At 53.6% G+C, this 19,228-nt stretch overlaps 1 protein-coding gene across 1 annotated transcript; it reads right to left on the reverse strand.

Moving 5' to 3' along the window:
- Positions 1-377: 377 nt before the first annotated feature.
- Positions 378-17,240, reverse strand: SYT15B (synaptotagmin 15B). Its single transcript, XM_054729325.1, is given in 9 exon segments — positions 378-402; positions 965-1,117; positions 1,119-1,146; positions 2,056-2,235; positions 3,961-4,075; positions 4,562-4,711; positions 6,899-7,175; positions 8,502-8,701; positions 17,130-17,240. Coding segments are annotated over 9 exon segments (1,239 nt in total).
- Between the last annotated feature and the right edge of the window lie 1,988 nt (positions 17,241-19,228).

Here is a 19,228-nt window from a genome sequence, read left to right on the forward strand (position 1 = left end):
GATCAACACACAAAATTTCATGTGCAGCCACTCACCTTGGGCTCTGGCAGAGGGAGGGCAAAGTAGAATGGAGTTGTGTGAAGAGAGTCCAGGGTTGAGGGCTCTGGGGTTGGAGCTCAGAGGACAGCCATCTCAGTTTCCTGTGCTGAGTCATTCTCTCATGCTGCAGGGGACATCTTTCTCAGGCAGAATTTTGCCATCCATGTGGTTTTTACTTGGGAGGCAGTTGCCCCACCCTATTGGAAAACCCATTGTGCCATCCTGTGGGGTTTCTGAGGCCAATTATGAGACTAAGAATAATAATTAGCTTATAGGCAGAAGTAATTGTCCACCCTGTTGGAAAATCTATGGCCCCACTTCTGGACAATCACCTAAGGCTACTCAGGACTAAATCCGATCAGTCTGCAGATAGAGGCTGATCACTGGAGGTTTAGGTCTTTGCCTGATCTAATTAGTCAGAAACAGTGTTTGACACTGTCCTGCACTAGAGATTGGGAGGCATGGCAGATCCACCTAATACAGGGAGCCAAAATGGAAAGACAAAAATAAATAAATAAATAAATAAATAAATAAATAAATAAATAACCCTCAAGTGAAAGAACAAGAGAATTCTCCAGAAGAAGAGCTAAATGAAATGGAGATAAGAAATTTAACAGACATAGAGTTCAGAATAATGATGGTAAAGATGCTCAACAGCATGAAAAAATATTAGGAGAAGTCAATGATCAGATTGGTGAATTGGAAGACAGGGTAGAAAAAAAATCACTCAATCAGAGAATCAAAAAGAAAAAAACAATTAAAAAATAGGAGGACAGCTTAAAGGAGCTGTGGGACAACATGAAATGTAACAATATTCACATAACAGGTGTGCTAGAAGGAGAAGAAAGTGAGCAAAGGATAGAGAATCTGTTTGAAGAAATAACAGCAGCAAACTTCCCTAACCTGGTGAAGGAAAAAGCCACACCGGTTCAGTAGGCACAGCCTCGGAGAGTCAGGCCAGGTCAGGTTGGGATCCATGGTGCTGCAGAGTGAGTGCCAACACTTCTCCAGCAACCTGGGCTTGCTGAGCATCTTGTCCCAGTGCTCCAGCTCTCGGCCTCGGGCATACATGTAGGGCCACCACCCCGCGGCCCAGTGGCTGGCTTTCTGCAGGAGGAAAAGCACTGTGATTCTCCGGAGTGTGGAAGGCCCATCACCTCAGGCATTGCCAGTGCCTTCTGCCACCCCATCTCCCTCCCTCTCCCTCCTACCCTTCCCCATCTGTCCTCCCTCCCCCTCTTGCCCTCTCTCCTTCTCCCCTCCCCCTCTTTTAGTACTCCTCCCCTCCAAGGAAGCAGCCAGCTCTTTTCCTCTTTCAATTTCAGCTGACTGACCCCAAAGAGGTCCTGACTTTGCCCTGGAGCTGGAGATGGCAGGATTGGGGGAGGGGGGATAAATCCAGGGAAGAGCCAGTCTTTGGGGACACCACTTCTCTCCTCATTCCTTACTGGGCCATTTTAAGCCTGCCTCACATCAGAGCTGAACTAGGAGCCCCTCCAGAAAGAAGCCTTCTTTATTCAGCCCACTTAAACATTCGGGGGGAACATTCGACAGAACTTTCACCTCCATTGTCACAGTGGAGAAGGGTCTTAAGCTCTGGCCCATGAGACCAGTCAGCTCTGCTCCCCTAGACAGTGGCTGTGGACACGGGTGTGGGCAGTGGGGAGAGCTGGCTGGGGTGACTCCCAGGACATAAAGGCTTGTTGGAAGGCATGGGCAATGCAGGGCATGGAGTGACATGGCATAGGTCACCCGGCCGGGGGAGGCAGCCATGCTGCTCCCACCCTCTGGCAATCTGCCACGGGAGGGGTGGCAGAAGTCATCCCCTCTCTAGGGTGCCACAGGCAGTCCCACTGTGAGAAAGCTGGTGGGGATCCAGCTCCCTCACTGGCAAGCCCTGCCCGTGGGCCTCCTTAGGCAGGGACGGAACAGAATCCATGGGCTCTCCGTGTCCCCGCTGCCTGGGTGCTCAGCAGCCCTGCTTGCCCACTGCCCCCCACTGGGTGTGGGGATGGCTTGACTGCCCATGGGCACTCTGCAGCATGGCCAGGCTCAGGCTGACAGTGCCCAGTTCTGCGGGCTCGGCCTGGAAGCTGAAGGTCTCGCTGTACACAGGATTGGCAGAGCCCAGCACAGCCCAAGTCTTCTTGCACTTGACAAACTTATGGTTCATCATCGACACTTTGACAAACACACCTGAGGGGCAGTGCAGATGGAGGGCTGAGAGGAGCTGGCAGGGGCCCAGCCTCTGGCCTGCGGGAGGTCTGGCTGGGGGGCACATGGACCCCATTACTCACAGCCACTGTGGCCAGAGGGCTGTGGCCAGAGGGCATTACGAGAGGAGACAGGGTGATTAGTGTGCTGCCTCGGGGCGCAGGACACTCAGCTCCTGCCTCTTCCTTCCTCTCTGCCCACGGAGCACCCAGGGCTTGGCTGGCCCTTGTTGGCAGGAGCCTGGCCCGCACACTCATCCCTCCCACTTGGGTGCTGGGTTCTCAGGTGCCCTCAGGCCCCTTAAACACCTTCTCTGTCAGAGAGCCAAGTTTTTGAGGCTGGGGCTCAGATGGGTTTGGATCAGCAGTGGAAGGTTCAATGCCAACTTGCTGATGGTGCCAAGACACATGGCACACAAGTATCTCACAGATGCAAAGACACGGGGGTGGCAGACAGCCATCACTCAGGGCAGACACGCGGTGGCAGACAGCCATCACTCAGGGAGACACGCGGTGGCAGACAGCCATCACTCAGGGAGACACGCGGTGGCAGACAGCCATCACTCAGGCAGACACGCGGTGGCAGACAGCCATCACTCAGGCAGACACGCGGTGGCAGACAGCCATCACTCAGGCAGACACGCGGGGGGCAGACAGCCATCACTCAGGCAGACACGCGGTGGCAGACAGCCATCACTCGGGCAGACACGCGGGGGGCAGACAGCCATCACTCAGGCAGACACGCGGTGGCAGACAGCCGTCACTCAGGCAGACACGCGGTGGCAGACAGCCATCACTCAGGCAGACAGCCATCACTCAGGCAGACACGCGGGGGGCAGACAGCCATGTCCTTGCTGGAGGCCCTCCTGGAGGTGGACGTGTGGGGTGAGCCGCTGCAGGGCCCTGCTCCTCCTGCTCCGGGTCTGGGAGTTTGGGAGAGCAGAGGGCCCTTGCCCTCCGGACTGGAGCACCTCTTCTTGCGGAGGCCGCCATGCCTGTGTCCAAGGGACTCCTGGGCAGGGAGGGGTGAGCCTCATCCTGCAGGGACCAGATCCCTGCCCCGGCCAGCGGGGTCTTCTAACGGGGGTACCGAGGCGGCGCACCTAAGAGAATGAGAGACAGACAAGGGACGCAAAGAATGGAGGCAAGACAAAAGGGTTTCTGATCAAGCCTCGAAATTTTATTTTTTACAGCGTTCCTTATATGTGGTTTGAGGTGCCTAGGAGGGGTAGGGACTGAACGGGTCATGTGGGCTTAGATAATTGACTAAGGTCGTAAAGGGTGCTGACTATAGATAAAGAATATGGCGGTTGAAGGGCAACTATGGAAAGAATGCTTTGTCCTCAGGCAAGAGGAGGTGGGCCTAGTTTCCGTGAGTTTCCGTTTCAGTAACTTACTGAAGTAAGGTCAGAGTTAATCCTTTGACCAACTCTTGGCTCCTGACAGATCCCCTCACAGAAAGGCAGGAACAGTTCAAGGAGCTAAGACCTTGCCTTCGCAAAAGGGAGGGCTGACTTGGTCACGGGAGTCTTAGGGGACGTGGTGGAGGCCAAGGGGATGGTGCACTGGGTCAGCATGAGGAACTGGCTGCTCACCCCGATGTCCATACAGGGGAGTATGCAAGCAGAAGCTGGATGGCCACGGGGAGGGTCGGCTCAGCCCCACCCCCGAGCCCCTGGGTGGGATGTGTCCCGGGAGGAGCACGTGCTGTCCCGGCTCCGCTGGTCCTGGAGCTCCAGGCCCTGGGCTCCCAGGGCGGCCAGTGGGGCGGCTCGGGCCGTCCTAGCTGAGGCAGCGCTGGAGGCGCCAAACTCCAAGGGAGGCTGGGAGGCGGCGGGAGGCAGGGCACCGGGGGCAGGCTGTGGAAGAGCCCGGGGCCTCCTTCCTCCCAGCAGTCAGGCCCCGGCGCCACGTGACTACCCGACTCCTCCTGGAAACCCACCCGCCGTTTTACAGACGGCGAAGCTAAGGTCTGCAGAGCTGGGCATCTGCGAAGACCACACAGAGGTGAGGACAGAACTGAGGCTTCACTCTCAGGTCTGGGGGTCCCAAAGCCTACCTGAGCCGTGGGGTTTTCCTGGGGGTGGAGGAGGCAAGTAAATACAGGCCTTGATGTATCGCCTTCCACCGCTGTCTGATCTGGATGTGGAACCCACACACGGATTCTTCAAATCACTTCAGGTAATCTGACGTGCAGGGCAGAAGGCCCTCAGCATACCCTACCCAGGGGCGCCTCCACCCCCCCTCCCATCCAGGCACTTGTAGGGGTGGTGGGCAGATGCCCATGGGAGTGTGGCTTTGATTTTTACCTCCAGGCTCTCAGCCTCCAGGTCTCTGCAGATAATGCTCCGACAGTCAGTTTCATTGCTCAGGGGGAACAGCCCCTGGCCCAGGAGCTGGTGCTTCTGCGTGTCCACATGGTACACCGGGAACCTCGGCACCTCTGAGTGATGCTCGAGCTAGAGAGGTAGGGCTGGGCTGAGGACACGCGTGGGGACAAGAGATGGGTGATGTGGCACACTGTTCTGGACACAGGAGCTTTTGGTGAGGGGTGTTTCAACCAGAGACTTGAACACCCTAAACCCAGGCATCTTTGGGGACCCTTCACAGCAGCTTGGCCAGCACAGCAGGAGGTGGGAATGTGTGCCAGAGTTTTGCCATGCAGAGTGTGGTCTGAGGGCCAGTGGGATTCACTACCCTCTGGACCTTGTTAGGAATGCAGGACCTTGGGACCCACCCCAGAGCCATGAAGTAGAATCTGCTGATTCACAGGGGAGGGAGTTTAGAGACAGGAGGCAGTGGTAGGGAAGGGGGTCCATGGGAGAGGAATGCATCCGTGATGGGCAGCGACGCTCCAAGCCGCCAGGTTGTTTATCTCACATACACAGAAAGGAGGAATGTTAATAGATAAGGGGAAGAAGAAGAGGGGGCACCGGTGAGCCTTGAACTTGGAAACTGATACCATACAGGGAGAAGGGGGAAAGTGGCCCATTAGGAAAACACGGGGACATGAATTAAGGAAGGGTCCAATTAGAAAGTTATGGACAGACAAAGAGCTGCCAGCATTTATAAACCCCAAGACCAAGAAACTCAGAGGACTAGGGTTTTTCCATTTTAGAGAGAGACAGCAGGGTTTTCTCAATTTGGGGACCCCTCCCCAGGGGTAGTCTGTATACGCTTGCAATAAAATTCTGCATTTTTGCTTAAAATCTTTTAGTCCGAAAATTTTATTCTTCAAACTTCATAGAACAAGAACCCGAAACGAGAGTCCGAGCTTGCCATTCCGCACGTCCACAGGGTCTCCCAGTGCTTTGCCTGCGCACAGAAGTATGGGAGGTCCCGCGTGGAGCCCAGGGAACCCGCCTGCCTCTGCTCTCTGAGTTGGGCACCCCAACTTCCCTCTTCCTGAGAATCAGTCTCCTCACCTGCGAAATGGGACAATGGTTCTTTCTGGGTTGTGAAACCCACACAGTGTCTGACCTAAGACAGACTGTCAATTCATATTGATTTTCCTTCCTCTTCTCCTTCCCTTCCCACTTAAAGCACAAGAGAGGGTCAGGATGTTAGCGCAGGGACAGGGAGAGGTGATGACTGTGGAAAAATAGGTGTGTGAGCGTGACTGTGGCCTTGCTGAGTAGCGGCCTGCAAACCTTGGTCTTGCTTCCCGACAAGAACAGGCTCACCTGCGCGTTCACACAGCCTGGGCCCAGCAGGACGGCCGCGGTCTGGCCTGTGCCCCCCTCTGCTCAGCTTTTGGCCTCAGGAGAGTGAGAGCCAGGCCCCGGCCTCTGCGGGCACACTCTCCCTGGATGCTGACCTGCCACCCCTTACTTTGCCGGCACGCCAGTTGCCCAGCTCTTAGACACGACACGCTTGTCCAAGGCCTCTCTGCAGCTCCTGCAGCTGGCTCCCCATCAGTCACCTGCTGCGGCTCCCTCCCAGCCCGCCATGAGCTCAGCACCTCCCGACCCTGAGCCAGGCAGCCCACGTGCCGCAAAGGCACCTGCCCAGGATGGCTCTAGGTCAGGGATGGCGAACCTATGACATGTGTGTCAGCACTGACACGCGTAGCCATTTCTGATGACACGCGGCCACTGAGGCGGCCTTATGCCGAGGATGAAACATTTGCTGCTCCTGAGGATGAAACATTTACGAAATAATGTGACACACTACCCGAGTTATGCTCAGTTTTTTGGCGAAGTTTGACACACCAAGCTCAAAAGGTTGCCCATCACTGGTCTAGGTTCTAAGCTGGCCTCTGACGGGATAGGCGAGCCTCTGTCCCCATTCCACAGGGCCCAGGGGCTCAGCCTCTGCCTTCCTTGGATATCCTTGCCAGGAACCCCACGGTGCTCCAGGGCTCTGGGGGCTTCCTCCATGCCCCATGGGCCAGGACCTGGCATTCAGTAGGTGACTCCATGCTTTCTCTTTGTCTCCTCCAGGCAGCCTGGCCAGGAGGAGCCTGGACCTCTGTCACCACCCCCTCCTGTGACCACTCCCCTGAGTCTTTCCCCGACCCCTTCCATGGGAGCTCAGGGCTCCTGCAGGCCTGGGCGTGGCTCCGCAGCAGGGCCCCGGCTGGCACTGGGGCTGGGCTCTCCTGCTCAAGCCTCTCCTTCCCACGCTGCCTGCTCCAGGGGCCGCACCTGGAGGACCAAGTGCTCATCAAGCTGCGGGTTGACAGCTTTGTGTTTGGTCTTGGATGGCAGGACGCGCCCTCCTCCGCAGCAGGTGGAGCTTCACCAGGGATGCAGGTCTGTGAGGGTGCCCACAGCCACCCGCAGGCCCAGGCCCACCCGCAGCCGCTCTGCCTCCCGCTGGTATTCTGCGGAGAACCACAGCCGCCCCAGGCAGCCCTCCGGGAAGCCGGTCTCGCTCGTGTCCTCCAGGAACTTGTACGTGGTAGATCCTCCCTTCCCCCAGCTGATGGACGGAGTATGACGTAACCTGCACCTGCGGCCTGGACATTCCTGAGCACCTAACCAGGCACCTTATATGGACTGTACACTGAACCACCAATCAGCACCTGCCAAATACCCTAAGCCCTCGATTCCTGAGTCCCTAATCGTGTGCCTTATATGAAACTACTAATCAGCGCGTGCCGAGTACCCTAAGCCCCATCCCTTTCCTCTCCTCCCCTCAAAAGGCATGTTCACCCCTGCACATGTGCTCTCTTGCTTTGGGAGGCAGCCCGCAGGGTCCCTCTCCCCTAATAAAGCTGTAGTCCTGGTTCTTCCGCCCTCTGTCTCATCTTTCATTTGGGGCCGAAACCCGGGACCCCCGCCTGGGCCCTGCCCCAGGTGCGGAAGGGAAGGCCACTGGAAATCAGACGGTAGTCTGGCCCCTCCGGTTCAGGCCTCAGCCAGTCCATCTCTCAGTACAGCTCTGGTTGACGATTCCCACCGCACACACATCTCCCTCAACAGGCCCTGGGAGGTCGGCAGCTGAGGAAGGCAGAGGCCTGGGCTTCACCGCCCCTCGCCCGGCCATCCCTTCCCCATCCCGGCGGGGCTGCGGCCTCGCCTGACCACAGCCGCTCCACTGGCTTCTCCAGACTGAACACAGCCTCCCTCCAGTGCAGCTCCTCCGGACCCTCCGGGGCCGGTGGACGGGGGGCTGGTGTGGACGGGGTGCCGGTGTGGACGGGGGGCTGGTATGGACGGGAGGCCGGTGTGGACGGGGGGCCGGTGTGGACGGGGGGCCGGTGTGGACGGGGGACCGGTGTGGACTGGGTGCCGGTGTGAACGGGGGGCCGGTGTGGACGGGGGGCCGGTATGTACGGGGGGCCGGTGTGGACGGGAGGCCGGTGTGGACGGAGGGCCGGTGTGGACGGGGGGCCGGTGTGGACGGGGGGCCGGTGTGGACGGGGGGCCGGTGGACGGGGGGCCGGTGTGGATGGGGGGGGGCCGGTGTGGACAGGGGACCGGTGGACGGGGGGCTGGTGTGGACGGGGGGCTGGTGTGGACGGGGGGGCCGGTGTGGACAGGGGACCGGTGGACGGGGGGCTGGTGTGGACGGGGGCTGGTGTGGACGGGGGGGCCGGTGTGGACAGGGGACCGGTGGACGGGGGGCTGGTGTGGACGGAGGGCCAGGTGTGGACCGGGGGCTGGTGTGGATGGGGGGCCGGTGGACGGCGGGGCGGCGAGGTGGCTGAGTGGGGACACAGGGTTATGTGTGGGGAGAGGGAGGGTCGCTCTTGGTTCACAGCCTTGAAGTTTGCGCCCAAAGACCCAGCCTGGGCCGGCTCACAGGAGGCAGGAGGCGGCAGGAGGCGGCAGGAGGCGGCAGGAGGCGGCAGGAGGCGGCAGGAGGCGGCAGGAGGCGGCAGGAGGCGGCAGGAGGCGGCAGGAGGCGGCTGGAGGCGGCTGGAGGCGGCCGGCGTGCGGGGCCTGGGCGGGTGGCGGTGAGCTGAGGTCCCGCACAGGAGGGGTCTGGGAGCCTTGGGATGCCTGTGGGCACAGGACGCGTGGCTCTCTCTTTTTGGGGTCTGGACTGGTGTGAGGTGAGGAGGGGTGACCTCGCACCCCGCACCTGCTGGGAGCCTGCTGTGGGCGGCCGTCCCCCCGCCTTCCTCCTCCCGCAGACCGGCCCTCGGAGGCCGGCCGGGGCTGGGGTGTCTGAGGAACCCCCATGCCTCTGACCTGTGGGTGGCGTTGGGGGACTGGGGGCCCCCGAGGCTTCCCCGTCCCTCCCCGCAGGTCTGAGTCGGAGGTCTGCGTTAGTTTCTGTTGTGGCTGTAACAAATCACCACAGATTTTGTGTGAAAACCACGTTTGTTCCCCCACAGGGGGGCAGGGCTGAGTGCCTGTCCCGCCTGCCTTCGGGAGCCGCCTGCAGGCCCTCGCCCGCAGCAGGTGGCTGAGCCCCGCCCCTACCCCTTCCTCTGCCTCCCCCCAGGGCCTTTGGGTCACTGGCCCTAATCTCCCACCGCAGGACCCTCACCTCCCGCGTCTGCAGTCCCTTTGCTCCTGAGGTAAGCTATTCCCAGGCCCCAGGAATTCGGACATCAATGACTGGGGCATTGGGGCAGGGACCGCAGTACTCCCTGTCCTGGAGGGAGGCTCAGCCCGGCCTCCTGCTGCCTGCAGCTCCCGCTGAAAAGGCTGGGGCCAGGCAGCTAGCAGGGTCCGCATGCCTTCCGCCAGTGACGTCCCAACCCCCAGCTGCGACGTGGCCTGACTCCCCTGAGGGGGCCTGGTCCCATCCCCAGCCAGTGCCTCCATGGTGGGGCCTGCACTGTGCTCGCCTCCTTTGGGTGTGGGGTGAGAGTGGGTGCTCCCGGAAATGGAGACTTGTGGCCAGTGAATGTGCCAGACCCAGAGGGGTGACCCTGGAGCCTTTCCAGGGCTCCCAGCATCCTCCCTGGCCTTTCCCCTCACCACCCCCATCCAAGTCCTGCAGCTCTTCCTCCTCCATCATCAGCATCACCTTCCCCAGGTCTCCATTATCCCTTCCCTGGAGCGCCCATCCGCCTCCTCTGCTCTTCACATCCCATCTTCTACCCTTCCCCAGCTTCTGCCCTCCGGGCCCCCCTCCATCCCTGTACAGTGCTTAGTGCCTGTGACTGTCACCGCCTCTCTCTCTCAGACCAGGACGTCCGTGGAGGCAGGGCTGTCTTATTCAGCTCAGCATTCCCGTGCCTGCCTCTGGTGGGGGAAGGGCTTGTGCCTCGGAGGAGCTTCCCGCTGGCTCTTGCCACCACCACCCATGCATCCCACACGTCCCGGGCCAGGCTTTCCGTCTGATAGGAGCTCCTCGGCCTGGCTCTGGAGACCAGCTGCTGGGCCTGGCTCTGTCTGCAAACACCTTCCACACCCAGCCAGGCGGCTGAGCTTCGAGTCTTTTTCCTCCATTGGGAGATGAGAGCAGGTGGCAGGAAGGAATTCACCTTTCTTGCTGCTCCTTATGTTCTGGACATCGTGATGCAGGCTTCAGGTACCGGACCCCATCGGTCCCCACTTCCTGTCGGCCCTGCGGGGTAGGACCACCCCCCAGATGAGGAAGCTGAACCAGAGAGGTTCCAGGGCCCACCCAGTAAGGGGTGGAATGGGACCTGCCAGCTGGCCCCTCTTCTTTCCTCCCCACTGACCAGCGAGGGACCCATGCAAGGGCCCAGGAGACCATTTGCTGTGGAGATGACCATGAACTGGGCCAAGAGCTACAGTCACTGTGGTCGGTTTCCCCTCCGTCCACTGTCCCCCGGGTCTCTGAGACCAGGCTGGCGTGGAGCCAGCGCCACAGAGCAGAATGGCTTCCTGGTGTGCTGCTTCCCGCTTTCCCATCTAGTTCCTTCCTGGGCTCCTGGGAGCTGGAAACTCTGGGAACAGCAGTCGACAGGTTTCTCTTTTCCATGGCCAAGGCAAGACATATTTTCACTGGCAAAGTGTTTCCAAGGAGGGTTCAGGAAGTCCAAGTGTTTATTTTTTAAATATTTTTATTGAAATAAGAGAGGAAGGGAGAGGAGAGAGAGATAGAAACATGAATGAGAATCATTGATCAGCTGCCTCCTGCACGCCCCACACTGGGGATCAAGCTGCAACCCGGGCATGTACTCTGACTGGGAATTGAACCATGACCTCCTGGTTCATAGGTCGATGCTCAACCACTGAGCCACTTTGGCTGGGCTCTTCCTCTATTCTCTGATGATGTCATAAGGTGGGCTGACTTATCCTTAATTCCAGAGGTAGGCTTGATCCAGAGCTGACCAGTAAGAGCATCACATTCCTTAGGCCACAGTGATGGAATAAGAGCTGGGCAGTGATTCATATTAGTTTGCTATGGCTCCGCTCCAGGATACAAAGTTTCAATTGTAGAAGATACATAAACCCCAGATACCAGGGCCTCCGCTTGGGCTGCCAGGGGCATGACCGGCCTGCAAACCACCACAGGCCCCTCGCCCAGGCCGCCCCACATCCCAAGGGAACCCCCACCCTTATCTGGGACATCCTTCAGGGCAAACCAGCCGGCCCGCACCTGTGCACCAGGCCTCTATCCTATCTAATAAAAGGATAATATGCAAATGACCGTCAGTCCAACACACAAGATTGCTGCCCCCATGTGGTCAAAGATCCTGCCCCCATGTGGACACAAGATGGCCACCACAAGATGGCCAGCAGGGGAGGGCAGTTGGGAGGGACCAGGCCGGCAGAGGAGGGAAGTTGGGTGTGACCGGGCATGCAGGGAAGGGCAGATGGGGGGGACCCAGGCCTGCAGTGGAGAGCAGTTGGGAGGAACCAGGCCTGCAAGGGAGGGCAGTTGGGGGCAATCAACCCTGCAGGGGAGGGCAGTTAGGGGTGACCAGACCAGCAGAGGAGGGAAGTTGGGGGCAAACAGGCTGGCAGGGGAGCAGTTAGGCATCAATCAGGATGGCAAAGGAGTGGTTAGGGGGTGATCAGGCTGGCAGGCAGAAGCGGTTGGGGCAATCAGGAAGGCAGGCAGGTGAGCAGTTGAGAGCCAGCAGTCCCAGATTGGAGAGGATGCAGGCTGGGCTGAGGGCCCCCTTCCCCTGTGCACGAATTTTGTGCACTGGGCCTCTAGCATATATATAAAATATATTTTTATTGTTTCAGAGAGAAAGGGAGAGGGAGAGAGAGATAAAAAAAATCAATGATGAGAGAGAATCATTGATCAGCTGCCTTCTGCATGCCCCACACTAGGGATTGAGCCTACACCCTGGGCATATGTCCTGACCAGGAATTGAACCATGACCTCCTGGTTCATAGGCCAATGTTTAATCACTGAGCCATGCCAGCTGGGCCACTTTCACCACTCTTATTTAACACTAGAGGCCTGGTGCACAAAATTTGTGCACGGGTGGGTGGTGTCCCTCAGCCCAGCCTGCACCTTCTCCAATCTGGGACCCCTCGACGGATGTCCGACTGCCCGTTTAGGCCCGATCACAGTAGGATCGGGCTTAAACGGGCAGTCAGACATCCCTCTCACAATCCAGGACTGCTGGCTCCCAACTGCTTGCCAGCCTGCCTTCCTGATTGCCCCAACCGCTTCTGCCTTCCAGCCTGATCACCACCTAACCACTCTGCTGCCAGCCTGATTGATGTCTAACTGCTCCCCTGCCAGCCTGTTTGCCCCTAACTACCCTCCCCTGCAGGCCTGGTCCCCTGCAGTCACTCCTAACTGCCCTCCCCTGCAGGCCTGGTCCCCCCCAACTGCTCTCCCCTGCAGGCCTGGGTCTCCCCCCAACTGCCCTTCCCTGCAGGCCCGGTCACCCCCAACTTCCCTCCTCTGCCAGCCTGGTCACCCCTAATTGCCCTCCCCTGAAGGCTTGATCGCCCCCAACTGCCCTCCCTTGCAGACCTGTTCCCTCCCAACTATCCTCCCCTGCTGGCCACTTTGTGGCGGCCATCTTGTGTCCACATGGGGGCAGTCATCTTTGACCACATGGGGGCAGCCATCTTGTGTGTTGGACTGACGGTCATTTGCATATTATCCTTTTATTAGATAGGATAGAGGCCTGGTGCACGGGTGCGGGCCGGCTGGTTTGCCCTGAAGGGTGTCCCGGCTCAGGGTGGGGGTTTCCTTGGGGCATGGGGTGGCCTGGGTGAGGGGCCTGTGGTGGTTTGCAGGCTGGCCACATCCCCTGGCAACCCAAGCTGAGGCCCTGGTATCTGGGATTTATTTATCTTCTATAATTGAAACTTTGTAGCCTTCAGCGGAGCCAAGCCTCCTGCTCTCTCCAGCTCTGTGGCTGCAGCCATCTTTGTTGGAATTTATTTATCTTCTATAATTGAAACTTTGTAGCCTTAAGCAGAGGCCAAGGCAGGCCAGGGCAGGCGGAAAGCTTGGCTTCCTCCATTGGCGGGGAAACCCAAGCCTCCTGCTGTCTCCGTGGCCACAGCCATCTTGGTTGGGTTAATTTGCATACTTGCTCGTGATTGGCTGGTGTGTGTGGCTTGTGGGTGTAGCGGAGGTATGGTCAATTTGTATATTACTCTTTTATTAGATGGGCTAGTACTGGCAGTAATAGCCACAGTGATCAGACAAAAAGAAGAAATTAAAGGCATCCAAATTGGAAAGGAAGAAGTGAAACTGAAACTCTCAGTTTTCACAGATGACAGGATATTACACATAGAAAACCCTAAAGAATCCACCAAAAAACTACTAGATTTAATAAATGAATTTGACAATGTAGCAGGATACAAAATTAACATCCAGAAATTGATGGCATTTTTATGCATCAATAATGAATTATCAGAAAGAGAAACTAAAAAACAATCTCATTTATCATTGCAACAACAAAAAAATTAAGATGCTTAAAAATAAACTTAACCAAGAAGGTAAAAGACCTGTATTCAGAAAACTACAGGATTTTGAAAAAAGAGATAGAAGAAAATATAAACAAGTGGAAGAATATACCTTGTTCATGGATTGGTAGAATTAACATAATTAAAATGTCCATACTACCCAAGGCAATCTACAGTTTCATTGCAACCCCTATTAAAATACCAATGGCATATTTCAAATATCTAGAACAAATACTCAAAAAATGTATATGTAACCAAAGAAGATCCTCCATAGTTGCAGCAATCTTGAGAAAGAAAAACAAAGTTGGGGGAATCACAATACCAGATAAGTTAAACTACAAAACCACTGTAATCAAAACAGCCTGGTACTGGCACAAGAATAGGCATGTAGATCAATGGAACAGAACAGAGACCCTAGAAATCCATCCAAGACATTATGCTCAATTAATATTTGACAAAGGCGGGAAGAACATACAATGAAGTCAAGAGAGTCTCTTCAATAAATGGTGTTGGGAAAATTGGACAGATACCAGCAAGAAATTTAAACTTGACCACCAACTTACACCATACACAAAAGTAAACTCAAAATAAATAAAAGACTTAAATGTAAGTTGTGAAACCATAAAAATCCTAAAAGAAACCATAGACAGCAAAATCTCAGACATCTCTCATAGCAACATGTTTATGGATACATCTCCTAGGACAAAGGAAACTAAGGAGAAAATAAACAAATGGGACTACATCAAAATAAAAAGCTTCTTAACAGCAAAAGAAACCACCATCAAACTGAAAAGGGAGCCCACTGCCTGGGAGAACATATTTGTCAATGATACATCTGATAAAGGGTTAATATTCAAACTATATAAGGCACTCATACAACTTAACAAAGGAAGACAAACAATCCAATTTAAAAATGGGCAAAGGACCTAAATAGATACTTCTCCAAAGTGGACATACAGATGGCCAAGAGACATATGAAAAAATGCTCAGAGTCACTGATCATCACACCTCACACCTGTCAGAATGGCTACCGTCAACAAAGCAACAAATGACAAGTGCTGGCAAGGATGTGGAGAAAAGGGAACCCTAGTGCACTGCTGGTGGGAATGCAGACTGGTGCAGCCATTATGGAAAACAGTATGGAGTTTCCTCAAAAAATTAAATACGGAACTGCCATTTGACCTAGTGATCCCACTTCTAGGAATATATCTTAAGAAACCAGAAACACCAACCAGAAAGAATGTATGCACCCCTATGTTCATAGCAGCACAATTTACAATAATTAAGATCTGGAAACAGCCCAAGCGCCCATCAGTAGATGAGTGGATAAAAAAGCTGTGGTACATTTATACCATGAAATATTATGCAGCAGTAAAAAAGAAGTATCTTTTACCCTTTGAGACAGCATGGAGGGACCTGGAGAGTATTATGCTAAAAGAAATAAGCCAGTTAGGGAAAGACAAGAATCACATGATCTCACTCATATGTGGAATCTAATGAACCAAATAAATTGATGATCAAAAATAGACCCAGAGTCATAGAAGCATGACTCCTGCCTTCCTATCCTCAGAAGGAAGGCAGGAGAGGGTAGGTGGGAAGAGATCAACCAACAAACTTATATGCATTTATGCATAACCCATGGACACAGACAATGGAGTGGTGAAGGCCTGGGGGGTGGGGAGAGGACAGGAGCAGGCTGGAAGAGGTTAATGGGGGTGGGGGAGGAGGACCTATGTAATACTTTTAATAATAAAGATTAAAACAACAACAGTGGTACATTTACACCATGGAATACTATGTGGCCTTAAAAAAGAAGGATCTCTTACCCTTTGAGACAGCATGGAGGGACCTGGAGAGTATCATCCTAAGTGAAATAAGCCAGTCAGAGAAAGACAAGTATCACATGATCTCACTCATACGTGGAATCTAACAAGCAAAATAAACTGATGAACAAAATAGATCCAGAGAACAGATAGTAGAATCTCAGAGGGAAGGTGAGGGAGAGTGGGTGGGTGGGAAGAAAACTTGTATGCTGAACCGCATCCAGCATGGCCAGGGGTGAACATGAGGAGGGCGGTGAAGGATTAAAGAAGACAGACAAGAGAATACAGCTGGAGTTAGGTGGATCACTGCGCCTGGATGAGGACACAGAGAGACCCAGCCTGCAAGCCAAAGCTTTATTTTATAGTCAGAGCACACAAAGCAAAACAAGGGAAGTGGTCAACATGTTTACAATGTTTCTGTGATTTTCACTTGTTTTGGCAGCACTTGCTGCACCTCCCACAGCCCATTAGTTACCTAGGAAGGAGCAAGGGAGGGCTATAAGGTCAAGTTTAATTAGGCTAGGAGGGCTCTGCCCTCCAAGTTGGGACTTGTTTGTGGCCCTATAGCCCCTCCTTACAGTATGCATATATGCATAACCCCTGGACACAGACAATAGGGTGGTGAAGACTTGGGGCGGGGGACGAGGGTGGGCTAGAAGGGGTCAATGGGGGGAAAAAAGGGGACGTATGCAATACTTTCAACAATAAACATTTATATGAGTAAAAATAAAAATACAGTGATTTCTAACCTTTTTCATCTCATGGCACACATAAACTAAATACTGAAATTCTGTGGCAAACCAAAAATATATTATGTTTTTTGCCTATCTGAAAAAAATAGGTATAAATTTGATTCATTCACACTAGATGGCTATTGTTGTGTTGGCTGTTGTCATTTTTAAATTTGACAACCTAAGCCCCAGCCAGTTAGGCTCAGTGGATAGAGCGTTGGCCTGCAGACTGAAGGTCCCGCGTTAGATTCTAGTCAAGGGCATGTACCTTGGTTGCAGGTTCCCTGGCCCTGGTCAGGAGGCAACCAATCAATGTGTCTCTCTCACATCAATGTTTCTCTCTGTCTCTTCTTCTCCCTTCCACTCTCTCTAAAAATCAATGGAAAAATATGGTTGAGGATTAACAACAACAACAACAAATGATAATAAATTTGACAACATAAGAGAAAAGTGGTCAGTGCCCCTAAGTAAGTAGTCAGGTAATGCATGCTTTAAAAATTATTGCGGTGCACAGGTCTGTCCACCGAAGCATACTGGTTGGAAATCGCTGCATTAAGACGTGTCTCCAGGAGGTGCTAGGGCCTTGGGGATCCAAGATATTTAAGCAGCAGAGATTCTGTGTCAGTAGAGGGCGCTAGTAGGTAGAAAGAGCCTGGACCCTCAGGAGGGAGGTGGGACCTCTTGCTCCAGGAAGGAAGCGATGCAGCCATGAATATCCCTGGGCCTATCTTCCTTGTGCCTAAGGACTTTCCAATTATGGTTCAAATCCACATGTATCCTTATAATAAACCCATTTTTTAAAGCAAGCTTTAGCTGGTCTTGACTCTTGCAAGACTCAGCTCAGGCATCTGCCTTCCATGTTGCCTCCACAATACTTCAGGCTTAGATGAGACTGTCACTGAGGCTGCTTTTGGTAGCAAGGGTTAGAAATCTAACCTAAACTAGTTGAAACTCAAAGGACAGTTCTAGCTTCCTTAGTTGAGAAGTCAAGGGAGGAGAGCAGCCTCAGCTGTAGCTGGAGGCAGGGCTTGGGCATGTCCTCAGACCTGGCTTCTCTCTCACCCTCACCGTGTGGCCCTCCGGGCTGGCCCCAGTGTCAGGCCTGTGGAAGACGGTGGCTTCGGCCCCCACGTCCCCTTGCGCAAAAGGGTGAGTTTCCTCCTGGCTGCCCATCATTGGCTCTATGGGACACGTGCTTATCCTGAGCAGCCTCTGGGCCAGGGTATGTGAGGCAGTGCTTGATCTGGGCCTGGTCATAGGCTCCTCCTCTGAGACCCACCCAAAGCACATGGCTGCCGAGGAGAGGGGCGAGTAAATTTTAAAATATAGGTTGAGCTGCTGGAAGAGAGACTTCAAATTAGATTGCCTTAAGCAAGACAGACGTTTCTTCCTCCTCTGCCTGAAGGTAGCAGCCTGGCGCCCTCCCGTGTTGTCTGGCTATCCCTGGGTACCGTGCAAGCATGTCAAACTCGTGGCCCACAACCGATATTTGTGCGGCCCAGCCAATATAACGGCACGTAAGAAACGTTTAAATAAAAAGTTTGTAATTTAATTTTTACAATATCCTGTTACATATAATTATTAATAACGAACTACAATGTTTGCTAATGACTGATGACTATAATCGTGTTGCATTCATTTTCCCTTACGTGCCTTACGCACAGGCGCACCATTTCTCCCCACTAATACCAGCAGCAAATATTTTAGCAGCCAGTGGCCACGTCATTAGTCTTGTACTGACTTGTTTGGTGTGCACAACAGGAACGATTTCTCTTTCGGCGAACAAGGAAAATAGGTTTATTTGTATTACACTTATTAATTTGTGCAGTTATTCAGAGTCTGATAAGTTAATTTCAAGAAAAAATATTAATTTTTATTAAAATGTTCTGTTATTTTATGTTAACGATGACTCATTTATTTCAGCCCTTTGTATTCAGCATGTCTCTATGGAAACAAACCTACGTTTCTATGAAAATTGAGGCTTTGTTTTTTTGTGACCACATAAACGTGAACCTTGTTATTTGGCCCGTGTTAGCCTTGAGTTTGACGTGCTTGCTGTGGTGCATCCATGGGCTGGGATGCCTCCCCACCTTCTGCTACCCAGCCTGCAGAAACGGGAGTGGGTGGGAGGGCTTACCCTTCCCGGTAAAGGCAGCACCTCCTGCGTCAGTCCCACTGGCCAGTTAGTTGGCCAAACAAAGCTTCCAGGAAGATGAGGAAAAATAGTCCTTTTTTCCCGGATTTCTATGTCCCCAGATGAAAAGCAGAGATTCTTAAACATAGAAGGAAATCATGACCATTGGGGACAATCAGCATGCTCAGCCCCAGTCTGTCCCTTTAGCCAATTAAACGTCTGTTTTCCCTGCCCATTCTTCCAAAGGTTTGAAAGCCCTCTCCCCGGAAGGCAACCCCGAATGATACAAACCGGCTTACCCCTAAGAACTCATGCCAACCAGGGCAGAGGGAAAGGGCAAGGCCCATTCCTTCCGGAGGGCGCGGCTGCAGGCCGGCATGCATCGCTCTGACACCTCACTGGGCAGACCTGGTCACAGAGCATGCCTTGCTGCACGGAGGCTGAAAGTGTGGTCTGGACTCTGAGTAGGCTTGTCCTCAGGTAGAGGAGTTCTCTTACTGTAGAAGGGGAGAGCATGTACTGGGGACAATTAGCAGTCTCTGTCTTGGGATGATCCCCCAAATGAAATGAGGGATGGATTGTAAAGAGCTAATGAAGCATAGTAATCCCTCCTTTGGAAAACTCCTGTTTGAAATTGCTCTTTGAACTACTCTGTTATTCTTAGACAGTCTCTTATTCTGTAGGTCCACTCTGTTATTTTTAGATGTCCCTTATTCTATAAAATAACTGTTTTAGTTTGAATAATAGAAAAGGATAAAAACTTAGCTGTCTGACCTTGCAAGCTAGCCGTCTAACATAATTGGCAAATACTGATAATAATTCCCACATTCTCATGCAAGTGTTTGTTCATTATGTATCCAAGGTCACAAACTATCTGCAAAAATAACTTACACAAAGCTCTTTGTAAAGTCAGAAGAAGGTCCGGAAAAGCCACATTTGGGAGACAAAGAACTGGAAGCATATAAATAGAGAAAGCTTCCTCCATGTTGTTGGTTCAGAATTTGACAGATATTCTGCTCTGAACCTG

Source organism: Eptesicus fuscus, chromosome 17 (genome assembly GCF_027574615.1).
Source record: "Eptesicus fuscus isolate TK198812 chromosome 17, DD_ASM_mEF_20220401, whole genome shotgun sequence".
NCBI lineage: Eukaryota > Metazoa > Chordata > Mammalia > Chiroptera > Vespertilionidae > Eptesicus > Eptesicus fuscus.